Source organism: Macaca mulatta, chromosome 1 (genome assembly GCF_049350105.2).
Source record: "Macaca mulatta isolate MMU2019108-1 chromosome 1, T2T-MMU8v2.0, whole genome shotgun sequence".
Lineage (NCBI taxonomy): Eukaryota > Metazoa > Chordata > Mammalia > Primates > Cercopithecidae > Macaca > Macaca mulatta.
In genome coordinates, this window is record NC_133406.1 from 65,503,905 (window position 1) to 65,529,049 (window position 25,145).

Sequence of the window (25,145 nt, forward strand, 5' to 3'; positions counted from 1 at the left end):
ATAATATTCCCATGCATTCAAAAGAGCACTGCAGAATTTTGATTCTGATTCAGATCTGTTTTATAACTGGATTGAAAACCGTCAAAATTATTTTCTTTTAGGAGAAATGTGTCCACATATACGGGATCCTTTAAATGGTGAAGCAATCCTTGCAAATGGGTCTTACGAGTTTGGTGCTGAGTTACACTTTATTTGTAACGAGGGGTAAGTTGCTCCTTAGAGGAAATAAGGGAAATGTTAGTAATTTTATTTTTGTTTTGCTTCTCTTCTTAAGCTTTCCTGTAAACTTAATTTTGCTTTCTATGTGGCAAGTTATACTTCTAGCCAAACAACTCTTGGATGTTTTATGGAGATAGGCAAGATATTAAAGTAAGTAGAAAATAATTGATACTGAAGGAAAGCAAAACTCCTTGTTATTTCTGACAATAAGTCTGTTGTAAGCATTAAGAATGTAGTAATCATGAGAATTTATCCTTCACAACTGAGTGTCCCCTATTTAAATCCGCCAACTGTTAGAGTTTAAGTAGGGCTCACAAAAATGAGAAATAGAATTGCCAACTACAGATACGCTTGTATCCAGATGACTCTGTTAAGTGTTACCAGACCAGACCAAAACTGACCTGGTTAGCCTTTACCATCATGTTCATCAAAATCTCTCAGTTGAAAAACCTTATTTTTGAGACTGCTACAATGTGAAGCATCTCAAAAACCGGTACTGAGCGCTCAGTAATAGCCTTTGTTCTGTAGAGATTTTGAAGTCTTATATATTGGAGATACTAGACATTTGAGATAAATGTGCATTTAGAGAGTAAATGTAATTTTCTGTCCATTTTCTCTTGCTAAAACAGAACACTTAAGGCTAGGCATTTATAAAGAAAAGAAATTTATTTGGCCTATGTTTCCGGAGGCTGGGAAGTTCAAGGGGATGGCAGTAGTGTCTGGCAAGGGCTTTCATGCTGCATCATAACATGCTGGAAAGTGAAAGGGAAATGTAGCACCTGCAAAAAAGACAAAGCACAAGGGAGGGGCTCTCGCTTTATAACAATGTGCTCTTGTGGTAACGAATCGAAGCCTACAAGAATGAGAGCACATTCCCTCAAGAATTAATGAACACCCTCTAGAAAGGCATTATCCTGCTTAATGACCTAATCATTTCTTAAAGGCCCCACCACCTCTCAGTGCTGTTACACTGGCAATTAAATTTCAATATGAGTTTTGGTAGAGACAAACCAGATTCAAACAACAGCAGTAATACACCATAATATAGAAAAAGTAAGTGAGTCTTGGAGGAAAAATCAGCTGTGACTATGTAAGGCAACTGACAGTTTTTAAAATTTGGTCAAGTAGAAATATTGGAATATTCACTTGACACATACTGCTTGCTCGGCACACTGAGGGATACCAAAACTTTAAGACACTGACGCCGGGCACGGTGGCTCACGCCTGTAATCCCAGCACTTTGGGAGGCCGAGGCGGGCGGATCACAAGGTCAGGAGATCGAGACCACGGTGAAACCCCGTCTCTACTAAAAATACAAAAAATAAGCCGGGCGCGGTTGTGGGCGCCTGTAGTCCCAGCTACTCGGGAGGCTGAGGCAGGAGAATGGCGTGAACCCGGGAGGCGGAGCTTGCAGTGAGCCGAGATCGCGCCACTGCACTCCAGCCTGGGCGACAGAGCTAGACTCCGTCTCAAAAAAAAAAAAAAAAAAAAAAAAAAAAAGACACTGACCTTCCTAAAAGAAGTTTAAGCTTATTGAGAGACAATATATACTGAGAGCTATAAAAGCAAAATCCTAAATGAGGAATACCAAATAAGTAGAATTATTCATGATGATTCAGAGTCCAGAAGGAGGAGAGATTCCTATGAATTTAAATCAGGGAAGATTTCATTGAGTATAGGGGTATACTTAATGAAAGTATTCCTATACTCAATGAGCTATTCCTAGAAATACACTCTGTTCTAAATAATATTAATAGGAGCTAAAACTTACGTGCACTAACTATGTGCCAAATGCTAACTTATCTAATCTCCTAAACAACCCCATGTACTGTTATCCCCTTTTAATCAATTAGGAAACTGAGTGAAGGAACTTTAAGTGATTTACCCAAGCTCAAGCAACTAGGTAAGTTGAGAAGCAGGGACTTGAATCTAGGCATTCCAGCTCTAGGGCCTGTTCTCTCTACACAGTCCTTGTCCTTACTGTGCAAAGTGGTGTGAGAAAAGGCACAGAAATGAATGTGTGATGTGATTGCAGGAGGCAGCAAAGAGGTTGGGCAGAAAGGTACAGCAGAGTTATTTAGACATCTTTGCTCTTGGCCAATATGTATTCAAATGGAGAAACTCTATTTGATTAAATTGCAGATTTATTTAGCACTTTCATTATATAGTATGTTGTTTAAGAAACCACCTCCTCAAACTACTGCAGTATAGAAAAGAAACCATATAAAAAGTTCCTTCATTATTATGTGTGTCTTATTAATTGCTATGTAAAACAGTAACCCTTTCCTTTCTCATTTAGTTATTACTTAATTGGTAAAGATATTCTATATTGTGAACTTAAAGACACAGTAGCAATTTGGAGCGGTAAGCCCCCATTATGTGAAAGTAAGTAAATTCTTTTTCTTTTAAATTTAGACCAGTAGTCCTCAAAGATTTTTGCCTCAGGGAACCCTTTACACTTCAAGATTAACAAAGATCCCAAAGAACTTTATTTTATGTGGGTTATATCTATTGGAATTTATCATATTGTAATTCAAACAGAGAGGTTTTTAAATAATTATTGATTCGTTTTGGTTTTGTTTTTGTTTTTCCTAAGACAGAGTCTCAGGCTATTTCCCAGGCTGGGGTGCAGTGGCACAATCTCAGCTCACTGCAGCCTCAGCCTTTCCGGTAGCTGAGACTTCAGACATGTGCCACTATGCCTGGCTTTTTGTAATTTTTGAAGAGACGGGGTTTTGCCGTGTTGCCCAGGCTGGTCTTGAACTCCCGTGCTCAAGCAGTCTGCCTCCGTGGGCCTCCCAAAGTGCTGGGATTACAAATGTGAGCCACCCCACCTGGCCTGATTAATTTGTAAGAATAGATGCAATACAAATTAACATATGTGACATTTTTTATGAAAAATAAAAATTTTCCAAATAAAAATAAAATTAGAATAGTGGCATTGCTCACATTTTTTTGCACATCTCTTCAACATCATGCAAAGTCATGCTAAGCCTTTGGAAAAAAATCAGTGTATTCTTATTAGGATCAGAGTGAAAAAAGACGATAATATTTTGGTGGCATTGTGAACCACCAATTTAGATAATGAATATATTTATAAATTGCAAAGGATTTCTCCACCAGCACTGAGTTAAGCATATTTTCTCATTAATTGTCAGCATTTCTTGTAATGACTAGAACAGAACTTAGCATGGCCTTGCAAATAAATATAGGCGTATTAGGCCGTTTTTGTATTGCTGTAAAGAAATACCTGAGACTTTGTAATGTATAAAGAAAAGAAGTTTAATTTGCTCATGTTTCTACAAGCTCTACAGGAAGCATGATGTTGGCATCTGCTGGGGGTTTGGGTAGATGTCGGGAAACTTAATGATCATTGGGAAAGACAAAGGGGGAACAAGGTGTCTCACGTGGCAGGAGCAGGAGCAAGGTGGGGAGGACGGGAGGCATTGCACACTTTTAAATAACCAGATCTCCCAAGAACTCAGTATCATGAGAACAGCACCAAGGGGATGGTGCTAAACAACTCATGAGAAATCTACCCCCATGATTCAAACGACTCCCACCAGGCCCCATCTCCAACACTGTGGACTCCAATTCCACGTGAGATTTGGTGAGGACACCGATCCAAACCATGTCCATGGGCATTTACACTTTGAGAAAATGAGATTTGTTCTGAAAGTTAGTTACTACATTAATGGTTTGAATTTGGGATAATATATTTGCTCATAGAAACCTTCTTTTAAATCCATATTGAATTCACAACCAGCTGGTAGAAACCCTATGTTGACGAATTTATTGAAGACATAGAAATTTTACTAAGGCTGTCTTAATCTTTTACATTTCCTTTCCTCATTTTCTTCATTTTTAAGAGATTTTGTGTACACCACCTCCAAAAATAAAAAATGGAAAACACACCTTTAGTGAAGTAGAAGTGTTTGAGTATCTTGATGCAGTAACTTACAGTTGTGATCCTGCACCTGGACCAGATCCATTTTCACTTATTGGAGAGAGCATGATTTATTGTGGTAACAATTCAACATGGAGTCATGCTGCTCCAGAGTGTAAAGGTAACCTTTCAATTTATTTCCTTCTTCATTTGTAAGTACTCTGGAAACATTTTGTAAATAGTTTTATCTACAAATAAACAAAGCAGGTGTATGTGCTTCCTCCTCCTGTATAATTGGTTTCTAATTTATTTTAATACAGGTCAATTCAAGTCAAAAAAGAGTTCTAGATAGAGTTCCCTATTTCTCACCCCTACATGTTCTTGGCATTTCATTTTATACAGTGTGAACTACTGTGTATCTGCATGAGTTAGAAGTTTTTGTTTGAAATAACCAAAAAAATAAATCAACACACACTAGCTTAAAGAAAGTTTCATTTTGTATTATAAGAAATCTAAGAGTTCTGGCTATGGTAGTGGTAAACTGTAACAGACTAATCATCTCGCAAATAAAAATGATAAACTCTGATTAAAAAAAAGAAATTTAAAAGACCAAATGTTTAAGGCACTCTGGAGTGACCAAAAGTATGAAGACCCTGTAGGGGACTTGCCCATTTAAAGAAAGAAATCGCTGAATAATTACAGTGGTTTAAAAGTATATACTCCCAAAGTACACCTGAAACATTCTCCAAAGTAGACCATATTCTAGACAATAAGACAAATTTTTAACAAACTTCAAAAAATTGAAATCATTCAAAATATATTATCCGATCACAATAGAATGAAAGTAGAAATCAATAACAAAGCCAGTCTCCAAAGAACTGGAAAGTATACAGGACACTTCTAAATAACCCATGCATAAAATAAGTAGTCAGCAGGGAAATTACAAAGTGTTTTGAATTTAATAAAAACACAACATCTCAACATACCCAAATATGTAGGATGCAGCTAAAGCATTGCTTACAGGGGAATGTATAGCATAACATACTTGTGTTAGAAAAAAAGAAAAGTCTCAAATCAATGATCTAATTTTCCACCTTAAGAAACTAAAAAAGAGCAAGTTAAATCCCAAACTAGCAGATGTAAGGAAATGATAAACATAGAGCCAAAATCAATGAAATTGAGAAGAGAATAAAAAAGAGGAACTCAATGAAACCAACAGTTGCTACTTGGAGATCAATAAAGTGTGTAAACCTATAGCCAGACTGACAAAAAAGACGCAAATTAACCAATACTGAGAATGAAAGAAGTGGCAGCCAGGCACGGCACCCCCGCCAGCTTGAAGACCCTGCCCTCAAGGCCGGCAGGGGCAATCACTCCCGGACTTGTCCTTTTAGAAGCTCCAGCTTTACCACTTGCTGGTGGAGCCCAACCACTGCCACAGGGTCCTCAATGCCAACACGCCTGGCAGATCCAAGAGATGGCGGCCCAGGATGGGATGTGGTGAACAGTGGCACCCGAGAGTGTGGGGTGGGTGCTGCTCCACTGCCTGGTTTCTGCAGAGATCCTGTGCCGGTGGCCTGTGCCTGCTACGCGGGAGCCAGAGGGGGTGTGCCATGCCCCCTGCTTTGGACACTGCTGTATGAAGGGGCCAGTTTTCAGACCTTTCCTCTGTCACCTCAGCACTGGCGCCAGGAGTCCTGACAAGCAGCATCTGGGAGGTGGACAGCCCTGGGGAAATAGAGGAGACTTTCAGAAGTATCTAGATATTTGAAATACTGAAGACCAAAAACCCCAGTTTGCATGGAAGAGCTGGCCTCAGACGTGGTCAATTCCTACGACAACCTGGACACACGGTGCTGATCCACGCCGTGGGAGGTGGCCCTGCAAAGCATTCAAAGGTTTGGCCCTGCAGCCGCCCCGCCTCCCACCTCCAGCTGCAATTGCATTCTGACCTGGACAAGTAGGAATATGTGGTGGAGATCCTGATGGAGACCTGAGCCAGGCACCCCAGAGTGCTGGCCAGACGTGGAGTACGGGATCCAGCTAAGGGAGTCTGGCCGGCCTGTATCCCCCCAGCCTTGTTGTCTCCTCTGCTAATTCCAGCAGGGTCTGCAGCCCCAGACCCGTCCCCTGTCTTCCCCTCTGCAGAGGGTAGGCCGGAGGCTGGTCTCAGTGGGAGCTAGGGCTCTCCTCAAAGGCTTTTTGACCTTGGGGCAGTCTTGACATCCCCACAACCCTACGCCCCTCATCCCTTTTCATGTCTCCTGGAGGATGGCAAGCTGCAACTGCAGCAATCTTGTTTAATTTAGGTAGGTGAATTTCTTAGAATTAAGTTTTGTATGTTTTGAGCAATAAATTCTCTTAAGCTATATATTTTTTAATCTTTTTATGTTTTATCTCTGAATATTTTTTATTTTTTTCAATGTATGTTTTTTCTGGAAACATTCTGTGCTGCTACATTAGAGCCTACACAGTTGTAGTTGGTACATTTCATTCCTTTTGGTTTAAATAAGGGATTTTATTTTGCAGTGAGTTTCCCTGTATTGTTAATGAGTCAACAGCGTTAATGTATGATTTTTTTTTAAATACTTTAAATTTGTGTGCAACCCTTCTCCTTTATGTTCTGTGTTACGGTGAGAGCTTGGTCAAAATGGGGAACACACACACAGCTGCTACATTTTTTTTTGTCATTGGAAGATCTGTGCCATGTCTTCCTAGACTGAAGTGTAAATTATGGAGGGTTTTATTTGTCAATTTATATGTAAATGTCATTGAAGGCTAAGGTTAAGTCTTTGGAAATCACAGGCACCAGTTGATCTTTTTTTATTTTTATTTTTATTTATTTTTTATTATTATTATACTTTAAGTTCTAGGGTACATGTGCATAACGTGCAGGTTTGTTACATATGTATACTTGTGCCGAGACCTCAGATCCCTTCAGGTGGCACCTTGTGACAGGTGGTGTTCTGGGAGGCTTCTTGTCAGGTTCAGCAGCACAGGCACCTGCTCTGGGCATGGACTGCGCTCCTGGGATGTGCATGGAGCTGCGGTGCGCCAGTCACACGCGCTTGGAAACAGCGTGTGCTGCTAGATTGGAAATGCCTATGTTGCTCTGTTAAATTTGTGCTGGAGCAAAAACCTAAGGTTAAATTTAAGTCTGGAATGAAAGAAATCTGAATCCATGTAATTAATGGCCGCTTGATCTTGAGAGTCTTGAGAGTCCTGCCTCAGGAAGTGAGGTGGGGGTTCCTACACCTTTCACTTTCCTTCCTCATGTCTACCCCACATGTGTTTCTCATGCTTTTTCTAACTTCTCCAGCCCTTAGCCAAAAAGCTTTATATTCTTTTGTGCATATGACTATTCTTTAATATCGGTGATGTAAACTTCACTTGAATAACAAAATTATCCAACAGACAAAAGAATGAGAAAGAGAGTATCACTAAATATCCTGCAGACATTTAAAGGATGATAAGGGAATACTATAAACAACTTTATGCCTACAAATTTGACAACTGAAATGGACAGATTCCTTGAAAGATACAAAATGTCAAAACTCACTTGAAGATATGGATAACCTGAATACTCCTATAAAGAAATAAAATTTGTAGTTAATAACCTACTGCAGGCCCAGATGGCTTCGCTGGGGAATTCTACCAACCATCTAAGGAATGAATAATAGCAATTCTACACAAGCGTATCAAGAAAGTGCAAGAGAAGGGAACACTTCTCAGCCCATTTTATGATGATAGCATTGTCATGATACCAAAGCCAGAAAACAAAAACATTATAAGAAAATTACAAATAATATCCTTGATGAACACAGGACCAAAAGTCTTCAACAGAATATTAGCAAACCAAGTCCTGTGATACGTAAAAAGAAAAGTAAATCATGACCAAGCAGGATTTACCCTATGAATGCAAGATTAGTTCAAATGCAAAAATTAATCAATGTAATCTACCACATAAGGAGACTATTAAGGAGAAAGAAAATCATGTGATTATCTTATTAGATGCAGAAAAACAAAGTGTTTGACAGAATTCATCATCTTATTTTTTCATGATAAAACTTCTCAGCAAACTGGGAACAGAAGGATACTATCTGTCTTACCCTGATAACAGACATCTACAAGAATCTCACAGCTAACACTACACTTAATGGTTCAAAAAAATTATACGTAGTGGTAAAAATAACATTGTACTTAGTGGTTAAAAAAACCTTAATTACATTTCTGTCTAATTAATAAAGACCTAATTCTGGAAGGAAAGCAGTGAAGATGTCCACTCTTACCACTCCATTCAGCATTGTACTGGAGATCCCACCCAGTACAATAAGCAAGAGAAAGCAATTAGGCAGACATATTGGAAAAGAAGGAATAAAAACTGTCTCTACTCACAGTGAGATGCCACTAAATACCTATTGGAATGGCTGAAATTTAAACACACACATCCCAAACTGACAATACCAGGTACTGACAAGGATATGGAGCAGATGGAACTCGAATATGCTGATGGTGAGAATCAAAGTGAAATGACCACTTTGGGACCTTTTTGGCAATTTCTTATAAAGTTAAACATACTCTTACCATACAACACAGCAACCCAAATAAACTGAAAACATTTTCACACAGAAACTTATATGAGGATGTTCACAGCAGCCTTATTCATAATCACCCCAAACTGCAAATTGCCACACGTTCTTGAGTTGGTGAATGAATGAACCACCTGTGCTACCTCTAAAAGATGGACTCATACTCAGCAATTAAAAGGAATAAACTCCTGATTCATGCAACCACAACACAAATGAATCTTGAAAGCATCATGCTAAGTGAAGCCATACTAAGAAGGCTGTGATTCCATTTATGGGACATTCTGAAAAAGTCCCACTATAGGGATAAAAGTAGATCAATGGTTGGCTGGTTGTGGAAGCAGGAGTGAGGGGGAAGAAGGGTAACTCACAAAAGAGCATGAGGAAGTTCTGGAGAGTAATGGAACTTTCCTGTGTCTTTACTGTGGTGGTAGTTACATGATTATTTGCATTTGTCAAAACAGCTGTACACTTGAAAGGGTGAATTTTACTGTATGTAAATTATATCCAATAAACTAACCTTTAAAAATATCGTTAGGTACAGTTGGACACAACAAAAGATCAGTGAACCTGAAGACAGGTCAATAGAAATTGAACCTTATTTAAGAAGAAATGTTGAAAAAAGAAAGAGAGAGGCTTACAGACCTGTGGGAGAGTATCAAGCAGTGAAACATACATGTAATTGGAGTTTTCAGAAAGACCGGAGAGAGAATGGTGTAAAATATTATTTGAAAAAATATTGGCCAAAAATTATCCAAATTAGATCCCAAACAACCTCAGATCCAGGAGATTCAGTGAACCTTCAGCAGGATGAATAAATTACTAAAATTTGCCACCACCACCGCCCCCCTGCAGTAGTTTGGTAAAAACTACAAAACAAAAGTTTAAAAAGCAACCAGTGAGTGGGGAAAACAACAAAAAACCATATTACATTCAGGAGGGCAGGGACAAGAAAGAATGGCAGCCAGCCAGGTTTTCTTAAGAAAACGTGGTTACAATATGGTTATGTCTGTTAGTGCTGAAATAAAAATAAAACACCCTAGAATTATATATCAAGGAAATACATCAGTTAATATTTAAAGTCTTTTAAAAAATGTTTTTAACATCTTGCATTCCATTCCTTGTCTCTGTTCCCACTGGAAATTACTACTTTGTACTACTTTTTCTGTTAAAGCAAATATCCATTAATTCTGAGGTTTCTCTAATTTTCCAGTGGTCAAATGTCGATTTCCAGTAGTCGAAAATGGAAAACAGATATCAGGATTTGGAAAAAAATTTTACTACAAAGCGACAGTTATGTTTGAATGCGATAAGGGTTATTACCTCAACGGCAGCGACAAAATTGTCTGTGAGAGTAACAGTACTTGGGATCCCCCAGTTCCAAAATGTCTTAAAGGTACAAAGGTGATCTTTTTTCCGTCTTGGTTTGTTGTTGTTGCTGTTCGTTTTAGACTTTACTTCTTTGATATTAACTGACAGTCATACAGAATAACTGAAAAGAAACTAGTATTTAACTCTGTCTTGTATTCATTTCTTTGCCATCTATATGACATGAAATTCACATCAAATCCTGCTGTTGTGATTTTGTGTGCTTTTCCAGGGTTCTTAGCATGTTATGTACATTGCATGTGTATATGCTTTTAATATTTTTATGTATAAAAAGTGAATTACAACAACTTTTTGGAGTGAATTGAAACAGGCATTTTTATCTAAGTAAGTCAACAGTGGCATCATTCATATAAAAAATGAGAGCAATAACTCTCAAGTGGTTGATCTTCTAACATTATTTTGTTTTCTAGTGCTGCCTCCTTCTAGTACAAAATCTCCAACTTTGAGTGATTCAGGTTTAGTGGCTTCTTCCTTATATGTCTCAAAAATCTTGTAAATTCCTGGAGAAAATGCCAGCAATAACTCCCAAGTGTTTGGTCCAGTCTACATTATTATTTTGTTTTCCAGTGTCGACTTCTCCCACTACAAAATCTCCAACGTCCAGTGCCTCAGGTTTAGTAATATCCTGCTTATATTTTTTCGAAAATCCTTTAAATTCCTGGTGATTTTTTTAAAAATCCTTCAAATTTCTGGTGGTGTCCACTTATTTTTAGTAATGAAAGGAGGGAGGACATTTCTATAGCCATTTTAGTTGTTATGCATAGTGATTCTAAAATTATTTGCCATAATCTGCAGATATTTGCCATAATCTGCAGATATAAACAGGAATATGACCTTGGGAAAGTTGTATAAATTTTGAGTGTGTGTGTGTGTGTGTGTGTGTGTGTGTGTGTGTATATATATATAAATATATATATAGTATATTGTGTTTGTGTGTGTGTATATATATATAAAAAAATTGATTTAGTACCTTCCTTACTGCGTATTAGTAAGGTATAAGTGGGATGCATTTAAAGCACTTAGCACAGTGCCTGGTATATAGAAAGGTCTTAGAGCTAACTAATATGACTTATCCTACACTTAAATTAATGTTAGGGAAGGGGAAAGTTCATGTATGTTAGTTAATATGTATGTGTGTTAATATGTTCGTTAATATGTATGTTTTATGTCATCAAGCTTGCTATTTTATTCTTTTCAGAAGTGATCTGTTGACACCTTTACTGAGTTTGTTCCTATTGCATGACTCTTTCATTTTCTGGAATGCAGCAAGTTTGAGTCTTCTCATGTAACACATTTAAACAGGGAAATTTCTGCTGTCCTCAGAACAAGATCTATATTTCTGCCTCTTCCCTACCTGCCCCTCTTCTACACCTCATAATGTTGCTTTTTTTCTCTCTCTCTCTAGTGGGCAGTTTTATCTGGCAATAGCACTAAATTTTATAGCAACTGAAAGGCAGGAAAAAGTCCTTATTTATTGAAATGAAAAAGAAGACTTTTGCAGGAACTCCTGGTCAACCACTGTGTTTATGACTGGAGAGATTATTTTGATATGACGGGAGGAATTATCCTGATTTAATCTCTGGTTTCGCTTTGCTTGCAGCAGAAGCAAGAGACAGTAGTAATTGTGGGTAGAGCTTTAGTCTGGGCAGAGTGTGCTTAGTTAACATCATTTCTGTGGTCTTCAGTTTCCCTTTAGTATAATATGAGTGTTGAACTGAAATCTCAATCAGTGGCTTCTAATTTGATTATATATTTCCTATCTCCCTAATATTTTAAAGGATCGAAAGGAATTATGCATGTTAACATAGTAATTAAAATACCTTCTTATACGCTGGGCGGGGTAGCTCACGCCTGTAATACCAGCACTTTGGGAGGCTGAGGTGGGTGGATCACGAGGTCAGAAGTTCAAGACCAGCCTGGCTAAGTTGGTGAAACCCCATCTCTACTAAAAATACAAAAATTAACTGGGCATGGTGGCAGGCACTTGTAATCCCAGCTACTCGGGAGGCTGAGGCAGGAGAATCGCTTGAACCCGAGGGGCAGAGGTTGCAGTGAGCCAAGATCATGCCACTGCACTCCAGCCTGGGTGATAGAGTAGGACTCCGTCTAAAAAAAAAAAAAAAACAAAAAAAACAAACACACACACACACACACAAACAAAAACAAAAAACCTTATAATTCCTATAAGAGCTTGGTAACTGGTAGCCTCCTGAGTTGAGTGCTGTAGGGTTTGAGGGTCAGGAAGAGATGGGTTTTTTAGTGGACTGATATATAAGCAAAACAAGATTGCATGTGCAATTTATACTCAGTGAGGCATCCATGCTTACTAACGTGCTCCTAGTGGGCATACGCACTAAGTTTGTTGATACAGTCTTTTGAAAGAATTGACGATAAGCATTTCATAAAGTATTTATAAAACACTGGTCTAGCTTAGTGTTGGGAGAGCAGAGAGCAGAAGAGAGAACTGCTTGTGATAAAATGTTTATTAAAAAGAGAAAATGCAAGGATATTTTTTGAGACATCACAAATCAAAATTCCTTACGGGATTGTCAGTCATTTTTTATCATCAGTTAGAGGAAGACTAAATAACAACATAATGATGTTAAGGTAGATCTAAATGTGTTAACATGAAGAAATGTCAAGGAAGTCCTAAGTGGAAAAGAGAAAGATGTAAATTATGTAGTATCATACTACTTACAGTTTTTTAGAAAGAAAAATATGTTTACCCCAAGCACATTCCTTTTTTTTTTTTTGAGAGAGTCTCGCTCTGTCACCCAGGATGGTGTGCAGTGGCGCAGTCTCAGCTCACTGCAGCCTCCACCTCCCGAGTCCAAGCAGTTCTCCTGCCGCCTCAGACTCCCAAGCAGCTGGGATTATAGGCACCCACCACTACACCGGCTAATTTTTTGTATTTTTAGTAGAGATGGGGTTTCTCCATTATGGCCTGGCTAGTCTCGAACTCCTGACCTAAAGTGATTCACCTGCCTCGGCCTCCCACAGTGCTGGGATTACAGGCATGAGCCACCACGCCCAGCCTCACATTACTTTAATGATTTACTATTGGTTATCTTCTAGGATTTCCATTATAAAATACAAAATGTAGTGAGCATTCTTGTACATACATCCTTATATACTTGTGTAAATATATATGTAGGTTAAATTCTAAGATGTGGAATTGCAAAGGTTGTAAAGTATGTGTAGTTTTCATTTTGATAAAAAATCAATATCAAAATTAAAGTCATAATTTTATATTGATAAGGCCCTGGTGAATTTATAAAATCAAACTTATTTTTCTAGGTCCTAGGCCTACTTACAAGCCTCCAGTCTCAAATTATCCAGGTTGGTTAACCCTTTATCCTACTGATATTATTAAGAATTTATTTATTTATTTATTTTTATTATACTTTAAGTTCTAGGGTACATGTGTACAACATGCAGGTTTGATACATAGGTATACATGTGCCATGTTGGTTTGCTGCACCCATCAATGCATCATTTATATTAGGTATTTCTCCTAATGCTATCCCTCCCCTAGCCCCCCATCGCCAACAAGCCCCAGTGTGTGATGTTCCCCACCCTGTGTCCATGTATTCTCGTTGTTCAACTCCCACCTATGAATGAGAACATGAAGTGTTTGGTTTTCTGTCCTTGCGATAGTTTGATTAGAATGATGGTTTCCATCTTCATCCATGTCCCTGCAAAGGACATGAATGCATCCTTTTTCATGGCTGCATAGTATTCCGTGGTGTGTATGTGCCACATTTTCTTTATCTAGTCTATCATTGATGGGCATTTGGGCTAGTTCCAAGTCTTTGCTGTTGTGAGTAGTGCTGCAGTAAACATACATGTGCATGTGTCTTTATAGTAGCATGATTTATAATCCTTTGGGTATATACCCAGTAATGGGATTGCTGGGTCAAATGGTATTTCTAGTTGTAGATCCTTGAGGAATCACCATACTGTCTTTCACAGTGGTTGAACTAATTTACACTCCCACCAAGAGTGTAAAAGTGTTTCTATTTCTCCACATCCTCTCCAGCATCTGTGGTTTCCTGACTTTTTAATAATCTCCATTCTAACTGGCATGAATGGTATCTCATTGTGGTTTTGATTTGCATTTCTCTGATGACCATTGATGATGAGCATTTCTTCATGTGTCTGTTGGCTGTATAAATGTCTTCTTTTGAGAAGTGTCTGTTCATATCCTTTTGCCCACATTTTGATGGGGTTGTTTTTTTCTTGTAAATTTGTTTAAGTTCTTTGTAGATTCTGGATGTTAGCCCTTTGTCAGATGGGCAGATAGCAAAGATTTTTTCCTACTCTGTAGGTTGCCTGTTCATTCTGATGATAGCTTCTTTGGCTGTGTAGAAACTCTTTAGTTTAATTAGATCCTATTTGTCAATTTTGGCTTTTGTTGCCATTGCTTTTGGTGTTTTAGTCATGAAGTCTTTGCCCATTCCTGTGTCCTGAATGGTATTGCTTAGGTTTTCTTCTAGGGTTTTTACGGTGTTAGGTCTTACATTTAAGTCTTTAATCCATCTTAAATTAATTTTTGTATAAGGTGTAAGGAAGGGATCCAGTTTCAGCTTTCTACATATGGCTAGCCAGTTTCCCCAGCACAATTTATTAAATAGGGAATCCTTTCCCCATTGCTTGTTTTTGTCAGGTTTGTCAAAGATCAGATGGTTGTAGATGTGTGGTATTATTTCTGAGGGCTCTGTTCTGTTCCATTGGTCTACATCTTTGTTTTGGTACCAGTACCATGCTGTTTTGGTTACTGTAGCCTTGTAGTATAGTTTGAAGTCAGGTAGCGTGATGCCTCCAGCTTTGTTCTTTTTGCTTAGGATTGTCTTGGCTATATGGGCTCTTTTTTGGTTCCATATGAAATTTAAAGTAGTTTTTTTCCAATTCTGTGACGAAAGTCAGTAGTAGCTTGATGTGGATGGCATTGAATCTATAAATTACCTTGGGCAGTATGGCCATTTTCCCAATATTGATTCTTCCTATCCATGAGCATGGAATATTCTTCCATTTGTTTGTGTCCTCTTCTATTTCATTGAGCAGTGTTTTGTAGTTCTCCTGGAAGAGGTCCTTCACATCCCTTGTAAGTTGGATTCCTAGGTATTTATTCTCTTTGTAGTAATTGCAAATGGGAGTTCACTCATTATTTGGCTCTCTCTTTGTCTATTATTGGTGTATAGGAATGCTTGTGATGTTTGCACATTGATTTTGTATCCTGAGACTTTGCTGAAATTGCTTATCAGCTTGTGGAGATTTTGGGCTGAGATGATGGGGTTTTCTAAATATACAATCATGTCATCTGCAAACATAGACAATTTGAGTTCCTCTTTTCCTATTTTATAATCATGTCATCTGCAAACATAGATAATTTGACTTCCTCTTTTCCTAACTGAATACCCTTTATTTCTTTCTCTTGCCTGATCGCCCTAGCCAGAACTTCCAACACTATGTTGAATAGGAGTGGTAAGAGAGGGAATCCTTGTCTTGCGCCGGTTTTCAAAAGGAATGCTTCCGGTTTTTGCCCATTTGGTATGATATTGGCTGTGGGTTTGTCATAAATAAGTCTTACTATTTTGAGTTATGTTCCATCAATACCTAGTTTAGTGAGAGTTTTTAAGCATGAAGGGCTGTTGAATTTTGTCGAAGGCTTTCTGCATCTTTTGAGATAGTCATGTCGTTTTTGTTGTTGGTTCTGTTGGTTCTGTTTATGTGGTGGATTACGTTTATTGATTTGAGTATGTTGAACCAGCCTTGCATCCCAGGGATGAAGCCAACTTGATCGTGGTGGATAAGCTTTTTGATGTGCTGCTTGATTCGGTTTGCCAGTATTTTGTTGAGGATTTTTGCATTGATGTTCATCAGGGATATTGGCCTAAAATTCTCTTTTTTTGTTGTGTCTCTACCAGGCTTTGGTATCAGGATGATGCTAGCCTCCTAAAATGAGTTAGGGAGGATTCCCTCTTTTTCTATTGATTGAAATAGTTTCAGAAGGAATGGTACCTGCTCCTCTTTTTTTATTATTATTATTTTTTTTTCTTTGAGACGGAGTCTCGCTCTGTCGCCCAGGCTGGAGTGCAGTGGCCAGATCTCAGCTCACTGCAAGCTCCGCCTCCCGGGTTCCCGCCATTCTCCTGCCTCAGCCTCCCGAGTAGCTGGGACCACAGACGCCCACCACCTCGCCCGGCTAGTTTTTTGTATCTTTTAGTAGAGACGGGGTTTCATCGTGTTAGCCAGGATGGTCTCGATCTCCTGACCTCGTGATCCGCCCGTCTCGGCCTCCCAAAGTGCTGGGATTACAGGCTTGAGCCACCGCGCCCGGCCGGTTCACCTAGATCTATCTTGTGACATGAATCAGAACTGCATTCCTTTTTATGGCTGAATAATAGTCCATTATATGTATATACTATATTTCATTCATTCATCTGTTGCTAGACACTTTGGTTGGTTTGTTTTTACCTTTCGGCTCTTTTGAGTAATGCTATTATAAGCATTGGTGTACACATATCTGTTTGAGTTCCTGTATTCACTTCTTTTAGGTATATACCTGGGAGTAGAATTGCTAGATCATAAGGGAATTCTATTTTTAATATTTTGAGGAACTGGCATACTGTCTTCCACAGTGGCTGCACCATTTTACATTCCCACCAGCAGTGGGAACCTTTAACAAAGGTTCCAATTTTTCCACATCTCCACCAACACTTATTAAATTGTTTTTTTAGTAATAGCCAAGTGTCTTAGTCTGTTTTGTACTGTGATAACAGAATACCACAGACTGAGTAACTTATAATGAACAGAAATTTATTTCTTACAGTTCTGGAGGCTGAGAAGTCTAATATCAAGGCATGGGCATCTGTGAGGGCCCTCTTGCTTTGTCATAATATGATGGAAGGCATCACATGGTGGAAGGGAAAAGAGACGGTGAAGGAGAGGGTAAGAGGGACAAAGCCATGCCCTAAAATAACAAACATACCCCTGCAATAATGACATTAGTCCATTCATGAGGACAGAGCCATAATAACCTAAACACCTCTTAAAGGTGCCACCCCAATAACATTACTTTGACAATTAAATTTCATCATGAGTTTTGTTTTTTTATTTTTTTTATTTATTTATTTTTTTTGAGACGGAGTCTCGCTCTGTCGCCCAGGCTGGAGTGCAGTGGCCGGATCTCAGCTCACTGCAAGCTCCGCCTCCCGGGTTCACACCATTCTCCTGCCTCAGCCTCCCGAGTAGCTGGGACTATAGGCGCCCGCCACCTCGCCCGGCTAGTTTTTTTTTTGTATTTTTTAGTAGAGACAGGGTTTCACCGTGTTAGCCAGGATGGTCTCGATCTCCTGACCTCGTGATCCGCCCGTCTCGGCCTCCCTCATCATGAGTTTTGAAGGGGACATTCAAACCATAGACCATCCTAATAGACATGAGGTAGATATGCATACTAGATATGCATTTCCCTAATAATTAGAAATATGTTGAGAATCTTTTCATGTGCTTATTGGTCATTTGTATATCTTCTTTAGAGAAATATCTTTTTAAGTCTTTTGCCCATTTTCAAGTTGAGTTGATATTTGTTACTGAGTTTTAGGAGTTATTTATATGTTTTGGATATTACTCCCTTACCAAATATATGATTTACAAATATTTCCTCCCATTCTGTAGGTTGCCTTTTCACTCTGTTGATAGTGTCATTTGATGCACAAAATTTGCTTTTAATTGATGAAAAACAATGTTTTTTTTTCGTCTTGCCTGGGCTTTTGGAGTTACATCCAAGAAATCATAGCCAGATCCAATGTCAAGAAGCATTTTATAGTTTTACCTCTTTATGTTTAGGTCTCTGATCTATTTTGAGTTTATGTTTGTATATGATAAGGGTCCAGCTTCACTTTTTTTGCATGTGGATATCCAGTTTTACCAGCACCATTTGTAGAAGAGACTGCCCTTTCCCCATTTGACTGTTCTTTGTCAGTCTTGTTGAAAATCATTTGACCATATATGCAGGGGTTTATTTCCAAGGTCTCTGTTCTATTCCATTGGTCTGTATGTTTGCCTTTTTGGCATTACCATTGTTCTGATTATTATAGTTTTGGAATCAGAAAGTGTGAGCCTTCTCAACCTAGCTCTTTGTTTCCAGGATTGTTTTGGCTGTTTGTGGTCCTTGAGATTTCATATGTATTTTAGAATGGATTTTTCTATTTCAGAAACAAACAAACAAAAAATGCCATCATCAGGATTTTCATAGGGGTTGCACTGAATCTGAAGATTGCTTTGTATAGTAATAACAGTTTAAAAATACTAAATTTTTCCAATCCATAAACACAAGTGTCTTTCCATTTATTTATATCTTTAATTTTTTTTAGCAGTTTTATAATTTTCAGTGTACAAGTCTTTCACCTCCTTAGTTTGTTCCTAAGTATTTTATTCTTTTTGATACTATTACAAATGATACTGTTTTTTTAATTCCTTTTCAGATTATTCATTGTTAGTGTATAGAAATACAACTGAGTTTTGTATGTTGATTTTGTAACCTGCCACTTGATTGAATTCATTTATTAGTTCTAAGAGATTTTTGTATGTGTATGTATATGTGGGACACTTAGGGTTTTCTAAATAAAAGATTATGTCATCTGCAAACAGAGCGAATTTTATTTCTTCCTTTCTAATTTGAATTCCTTTTCCTTACCTAATTGCTCTGGTTAGAACTTTCAGTCCTATGTCAGATAGAAGTGGCAAACATGGACACCCTGTCTTCTTCCTGATCTTAGGGAAAAAGCCTTCATTCATTTAACATTGAGTATGATGTTAACTGTGGGTTTTTAATATATGGCCTTTATTATGTTGAGGAAGTTTCCTTCCATTTCAGGTCAACTCTAAAGCATTTATTTTTATTAATCCCTCTTTTTTTTTTTTTTTTTTTTTGAGACAGAATCTCACTCTATTGGCAGGCTGGAGTGCAGTGGCTCTATCTCGGCTCACTGCAACCTCCGCCTCCTGGGTTCAAGAGATTCTCCTGCCTCAGCCTCCTGAGTAGCTGGGATTACAGGCGCGCGCTACCACACCCAGCTAATTTTTGTATTTTTTTTTTTTTTAGTAGAGACAGGGTGTCCCCAGGTTGGCCAGGATGGTCTCGAACTCCTGACCTCGTGATCCGCCCGCCTCAGCCTCCCAAAGTGCTGGGATTACAGGCGTGAGCCACCATGCCTGGCTAATCCCTATATCTTTTTATTTTAATTAGAATCACACTGGATTTATAGACTAATTTTGAGAATATAATAAAGATAAATTTGCATGTTGAACCACAGAATATTGTCAGAGGAAATGTGAGTGGGCAGGAAGAAGGAAGATTATGACATTAAATATAAGTTTATAAATTTTTATGATACCACTTTGAGAAACATTAATATAGTTTATAAGGAAAATTATGTTTAAGGGATTTTCTACAAAGGTGAAAAAAAATCACGCTATGAATTTAAAGGATTTTAAGATTTATTTAATTCTTTCTTTCTTTTTTAAAATTCAATCTATATTTCTTCTTTTTTCTAGGATATCCCAAACCTGATGAAGGAATACTTAACAATTTGGGTTGGTATAGCTATCATGACAAATATAAGTGGTAGTATGTGTAGAAATGTGTAAGTAATTACAGTTTTTATTAGGTGCCCAAACATAGGATCCTTGGTAGGGTAAGATAACTTTCTTAAATGCTGTGTTTGTATGTAGGTCAAAATATATAAAACACAATTTTCTTTCCACATTATATTGTTATTTTGTGGTGGTAATCTGTAGATAAATTTTCTTTCTATTCATATCTTATATTACATGAACCTTAAAGTAATCTAAGTTGGGTTTATTTTTTCTGTAACAAGCTGATTTAACACACTTGATGTAGGCTCACGCAGTTTACACAATGCATGTTAAAAAAAATGCTAAAGTACAGCTGTGATATAGGACAATGAAACAAAGATTTCTTAATCAGTAAAAACAAAAATCTATTAGCTTTCATTTCTTAGCCTAGTTTAGTAATAATGGTTAATCATTTTATGTAATGCACCTTAGGCTTGTTTTTTAATATTTGCCTTACCTTCAAAATCTGTCGTCCAGGTGTCATTGTGCCAGTAAATCTATTGCCATCTTAAACCATTAAATGCTTGATAACTGTTTATGAGATGAGAAGAGCAGAGTTGAACACAGCACTTTATGCTTTGACTTATAGCAGTTTAATAAAAGTAATGGCAGTTTAGAAGCAAAGGTACTACAGACAAACATTTCTAAAAATTAAGATTTTATAGGATTTTGTGTTCTCTAGATAGTCAAAAATGTATGCTCAGGTTTCTCTGTATATTTTTTATCCATGTGCCCTGGTGTTTCATTTATTATGGGAATCCTATTGGTATTTAGGACTATGTCTTAATTTTGGGGCAGGGCAGAGTACGGAAGTAGAGAGGGTGGGAAGGGGATTGATAAGATGAAGTATTATTTGTGAAGACTCTGTAAATACCATCTGGGTGATAGAATAATAGAAATTTATTTATGCCTCACTCTACAAATCCACTTTTGGAGGAAAAAATACAAATTAAATGTCTATCAAAATAATAAGAAATGACAGAATGACTATTGAACTAAACCAACTCTCATGGGATAATACTTTTCAAAAATCATTTTCCTCTAATGTAATGAATTCTAGTAACTTTACCACTAAATAACCTGATGTGGTAGCTATAGAGAAAAACAATGATAAATGAGGTTCCCATTAAGAGTTTCACAAGTGGAACCCTTAATCTGGAAACTGGTTAGAAGGGTTCTATGGTCAAAATGACCTGGATGCCCTAGCAGTCATGCTAAAACTATATAAAAATTTTTTTTCCCTCTGTAGTCTTGTATTAGTCCATTCTCAATGCTGTTGTAAGGAACTGTCTAAGATTGGGTAATTTGTGAAGGGAAGAGATTTAACTGACTCACAGTTCTGCAGGGCTGAGAAGGCCCCAGGAAGCTTATAATCATGGAGGAAGGGGAAGCAAACACATTCTTCTTCACATGATGGCAGGAAGGAGAAGTATGAGAACCAAGTGAAGGAGGAAGCCACTTATAAAACCATCAGATCTAGTGAGAACTTACTATCACGAGAATAGCAAGGGGGAAACTGCCTCCTTGATTCAATTACCTCTCATGGGGACCCTCCCACAACACGTGGGGATTATGGGAATTGCGATTCAAGATGAGATTTGGGTGGGGACACAGCCAAACCATATCAAGTGTTTAGATGGTCTGATCGAAATAAATGCTATCTGGAGATCCATGTGTTCAACATCTTTGAACTGTTTTCTTTCTCAGATGATTGGGTCATTGCTCTGATTGTTATTGTCATAGGTAAGTATCACAAATTTTGACACCACTTAAGTCAAAAAATTATTGTGAAGACATGCGTTTTAAAAATAGTTTTCCAGGTTCTATAGTTTTTTGAGCTTGTAAATTGGTTAAACCAATTTAGGAAAACCTGACCTTTTATTTGATGTACTTACTACCTCCCTTGTGTTAGTGATTTTATATTCTGTTATATTCTGTATATCCACTTAGTAACAAAGCCTAAGTAATACATATTTTCTCAAGATGATCAGTAATACTAGTTGGCTTCCCAGATGTGCTTTTGATAGTTTTCTAAATTAAGCAAGGACTTTTCTCTGACTTACTATGGACTGTGTAAGTGAGTATGGGGAGTTGGATTTAGATAGCAAAGAGTCTGGATGGAATATAAATGTGTAGGTGCTTAAATAAAATAACATTTGACCACTGAAATGTAACCAACATTTATTTCTTCTGCTAGATTTTGAATCTTGATTAGTTTTCAGAATTATATGTCATTTGTTTCCTGATTTCTTGTAGTTGTTGCAGTTGCAGTAATTTGTGTTGCCCTGTACAGATTTCTTCAAGGGAGGAAGAAGAAAGGGTAAATTAAAGCATGTTTCTTCTAACTTCTTGGTCCTTCTTATGCTTAACATGCTTTTGTGCAGCTTAAGTTTGTAATCTGTATTGCATGCTATCTTTTTTTTTTTTTTAAATGCCTGCATTAGTGTGTCCTACCAATTGCATTTCTTTGCTAAAAATATTTTAGCTACTTCTAACATCACTACAACATAAAAACATCTGTGCAGAGTTCCTACAGCTATTATGACTTTAAGAAAAATTTCTCTGGGATTTGAGGTTTAAGTTATTTAGCAAATCATGGACCACTCACTATGAGGCCTTCTCTACCCTATTCCCTATTTCCAAAATTGCACTAGTGTCCAAAATTAAATTTAAAGTATTTCACTGTGGAGACTTTGACAGTTGTATTCACTGGAATTTTTATAATGAAAGTTTCCACTTGTCTATGTAGCTTAGCTAGTTGCAAGAAGCTATGTAGGCATCTCATTTAAATACCCAATTTGGTGTCTTTTCATTTAAAGTTGTTATTTATACATGTTAAACTGGGAGATTCAAAACAACACTGTCCGATTTCCCTCTTATGTTCTTTGAATTTACCAGATTGCAGCAAAACTGATGGGGTTAAAGTTAAAGTTGCTGAGAGGGGTTAAATTTATAAGGTACCTCAATTAACTGTGTGTCTTTTAATATGTAAAAATGTAAAAAGTGAGTGGGCTTAGAATAGAAGAAAAATGTACAAGTACATATCTTCTAAAGAAAATAGGGTTTTTAAACATCAAACTCAAATTTTAGTTAAAGAGCTTACAATTTAACAAAAGACTTAGAATGAATCCTGGAACATAGACTAAGATTAGGTGCTTTGACATTTCTGAAAGATAATATACATTCATTTTTATTGATTTTAAAAAAATGTTTTCCCCCATAGTTTTAGAAATAGCTTTGAAATCAAGCCTAATAATTTTAAGATTTTTGGTACTCATGGTTTTATAATATATATTCCTTTTATACTGATCATCAGGTTTGGGCTAAGTCATAAAAGTACATTCTTTACTCATAAGGAACTCAAACTTTTTTTATATTACTTGGTTATCTTTTTAAATACCCATAATCCCTTCACTTGAATCTTAAATCTTGTATTTATGGAACACAATATGCATATTTGATTTATCTATCAGTTGTATATTTTAAAGGTTACATACCTACAGCAATGTGAGTACAAAATATTATCAATGGAATATTTTTACAAATCCATAAGGTTTGTGTAGAAACAAGCTCTAAAGAAAACAAAACAAAGTCACAGTCTACTCATTTTCCTTCTTTGTTTAAAATATCACTGCATCAGAATTTTTAAAGGTTCCTTAACAAGTATTGATCAAACTCTCTCTAGCTCGCAGTTAATGGGTTTGTTTAGTTTAGTTTAGTTTTGTTTTTTTGACGGAGTCTTACTCTGTCACCCAGGCTGGAGTGTAATGGCGTGATCTCGGCTCACTGCAACCTTGGCCTCCCGGGTTCAAGGGATTCTGTGCCTCAGCCTCCCGAGTAGCTGGGATTACTGTTGTGCGCCACCACCACCGGCTAATTTGTTGTACCTGAACTAGAGCTGGGGTTTCACCATGTTGGCCAGGCTGGTCTTGAACTCTTGACTTCAGGTAATCTGCCCACCTCGGGCCGGGCGCGGTGGCTCAAGCCTGTAATCCCAGCACTTTGGGAGGCCGAGACGGGCGGATCACGAGGTCAGGAGATCGAGACCATCCTGGGTAACACAGTGAAACCCCGTCTCTACTAAAAATACAAAAACTTAGCCGGGCGAGGTGGCAGGCGCCTGTAGTCCCAGCTACTCGGGAGGCTGAGGCAGGAGAATGGCGTGAACCCGGGAGGCGGAGCTTGCAGTGAGCTGAGATCCGGCCACTGCACTCCAGCCTGGGTGACAGAGCGAGACTCCGTCTCAAAAAAAAAAAAAAAAAAAAAAAAAATCTGCCCACCTCAGCCTCCCAAGGTGCTGGGATTACAGGCATGAGCCACCACACCCGGCCTTAATGGGTCTTTTAAAGCTAAATACTTATCTATTACACTCCCAAATTAAAGGTTCAGTAGCAATAGTGAACTGAGATGCCAAAATTAATTTGTCCAGTGATTTTTTAAAAGCCCATTATTTTACAGCATAGGGTCCAACCAACAATTGCCATCATTAAAATTTTAAAATATTTTGGGAAGGTATGGTATCTTGAGCCAATGCAACATAATTAATCCTGTAAATAGTAGCACAACTTGAGGAAAAATAGTCCAAAAAATGGTGTGAGAGAGGAAACTCATAATTGCCTTTGAACTTTAAAATATAAACTGCATGGGAATCTTTTAGAATAGATGTTGCCCTTTTTATGACAGGAACATATTCGACTGGAAATTCAGCATAATATGTAATGGCCGAATCCAAAGCTGGGCTCTCTTTATGGATCTATTATTTTGTAGTTCCATGTTATTTTGATAGCTGAATTGAATGTGAGGGTGGTTTATCTTTCTTCAGAGTCTAGAGCAATGCTTCTCTGACTTTAATGTGCACATTAATCACCTGGAAATCTGTTAAAGTACAGATTCTGATTCATTGGGTTTGGAGTGGAGCCTGAGACCCTGCCTGTCTAGTGAGCTCCCAGTACTGATGCTGCTGCTGTGCCTGGACTACACTGACCCGGGTGTTGGCCACTACTGATGTGTTGAAGTCTGAAGAAACACTATGAAGCTTATTGGCAAATGTTTCTAATATTTAAGATAATTGAAGTTTTTAAGATTCCTCATCCATATGTATCCTTAAAAAAAGGCTATGGGGTAATATATAGTAGTTGGCTTTTCTTACCTTTTTTAACTCTTAAAAAACATAAAGATTTCCATTATTTTCTTTGCACTGTTTAATGTCCATAATCTTGTCCCCCCAGATTGGCTGTTGTGGCCTTAGAAACTTCTTATAAAGACTATAAAATGTCTGGAGTTACTTCTCCACTTCGGGAGTAACTGGAGGCAGGCTAGCAGACACAAATAATCCCAAATTGCTGTTAAGGCCTGGCCCAAAATGTATTTGTTGTAAACTGGTATTTATGATGATTTGGGAACATAATTACTCTTCTGCAGCCTTC

General features: G+C 37.7%; 1 protein-coding gene across 34 annotated transcripts in view; it reads left to right on the forward strand.

Annotated features, from left to right (window-relative positions):
* Nucleotides 1-25,145, forward strand: part of CD46 (CD46 molecule) — a 37,798-nt gene that overhangs the window by 5,938 nt on the left and 6,715 nt on the right. For 8 of the 34 annotated variants that reach the window (XM_077993659.1, XM_015116909.2, XM_015116875.2 and 5 more), the window contains 9 exon segments: nucleotides 102-204; nucleotides 2,519-2,604; nucleotides 4,089-4,286; nucleotides 9,905-10,087; nucleotides 10,648-10,692; nucleotides 13,378-13,419; nucleotides 19,639-19,677; nucleotides 21,427-21,462; nucleotides 21,976-22,039. In XM_077993659.1, coding sequence (XP_077849785.1) covers nucleotides 102-204; nucleotides 2,519-2,604; nucleotides 4,089-4,286; nucleotides 9,905-10,087; nucleotides 10,648-10,692; nucleotides 13,378-13,419; nucleotides 19,639-19,677; nucleotides 21,427-21,462; nucleotides 21,976-22,039 — 796 coding nt within the window. 34 annotated transcript variants of the gene reach the window in all.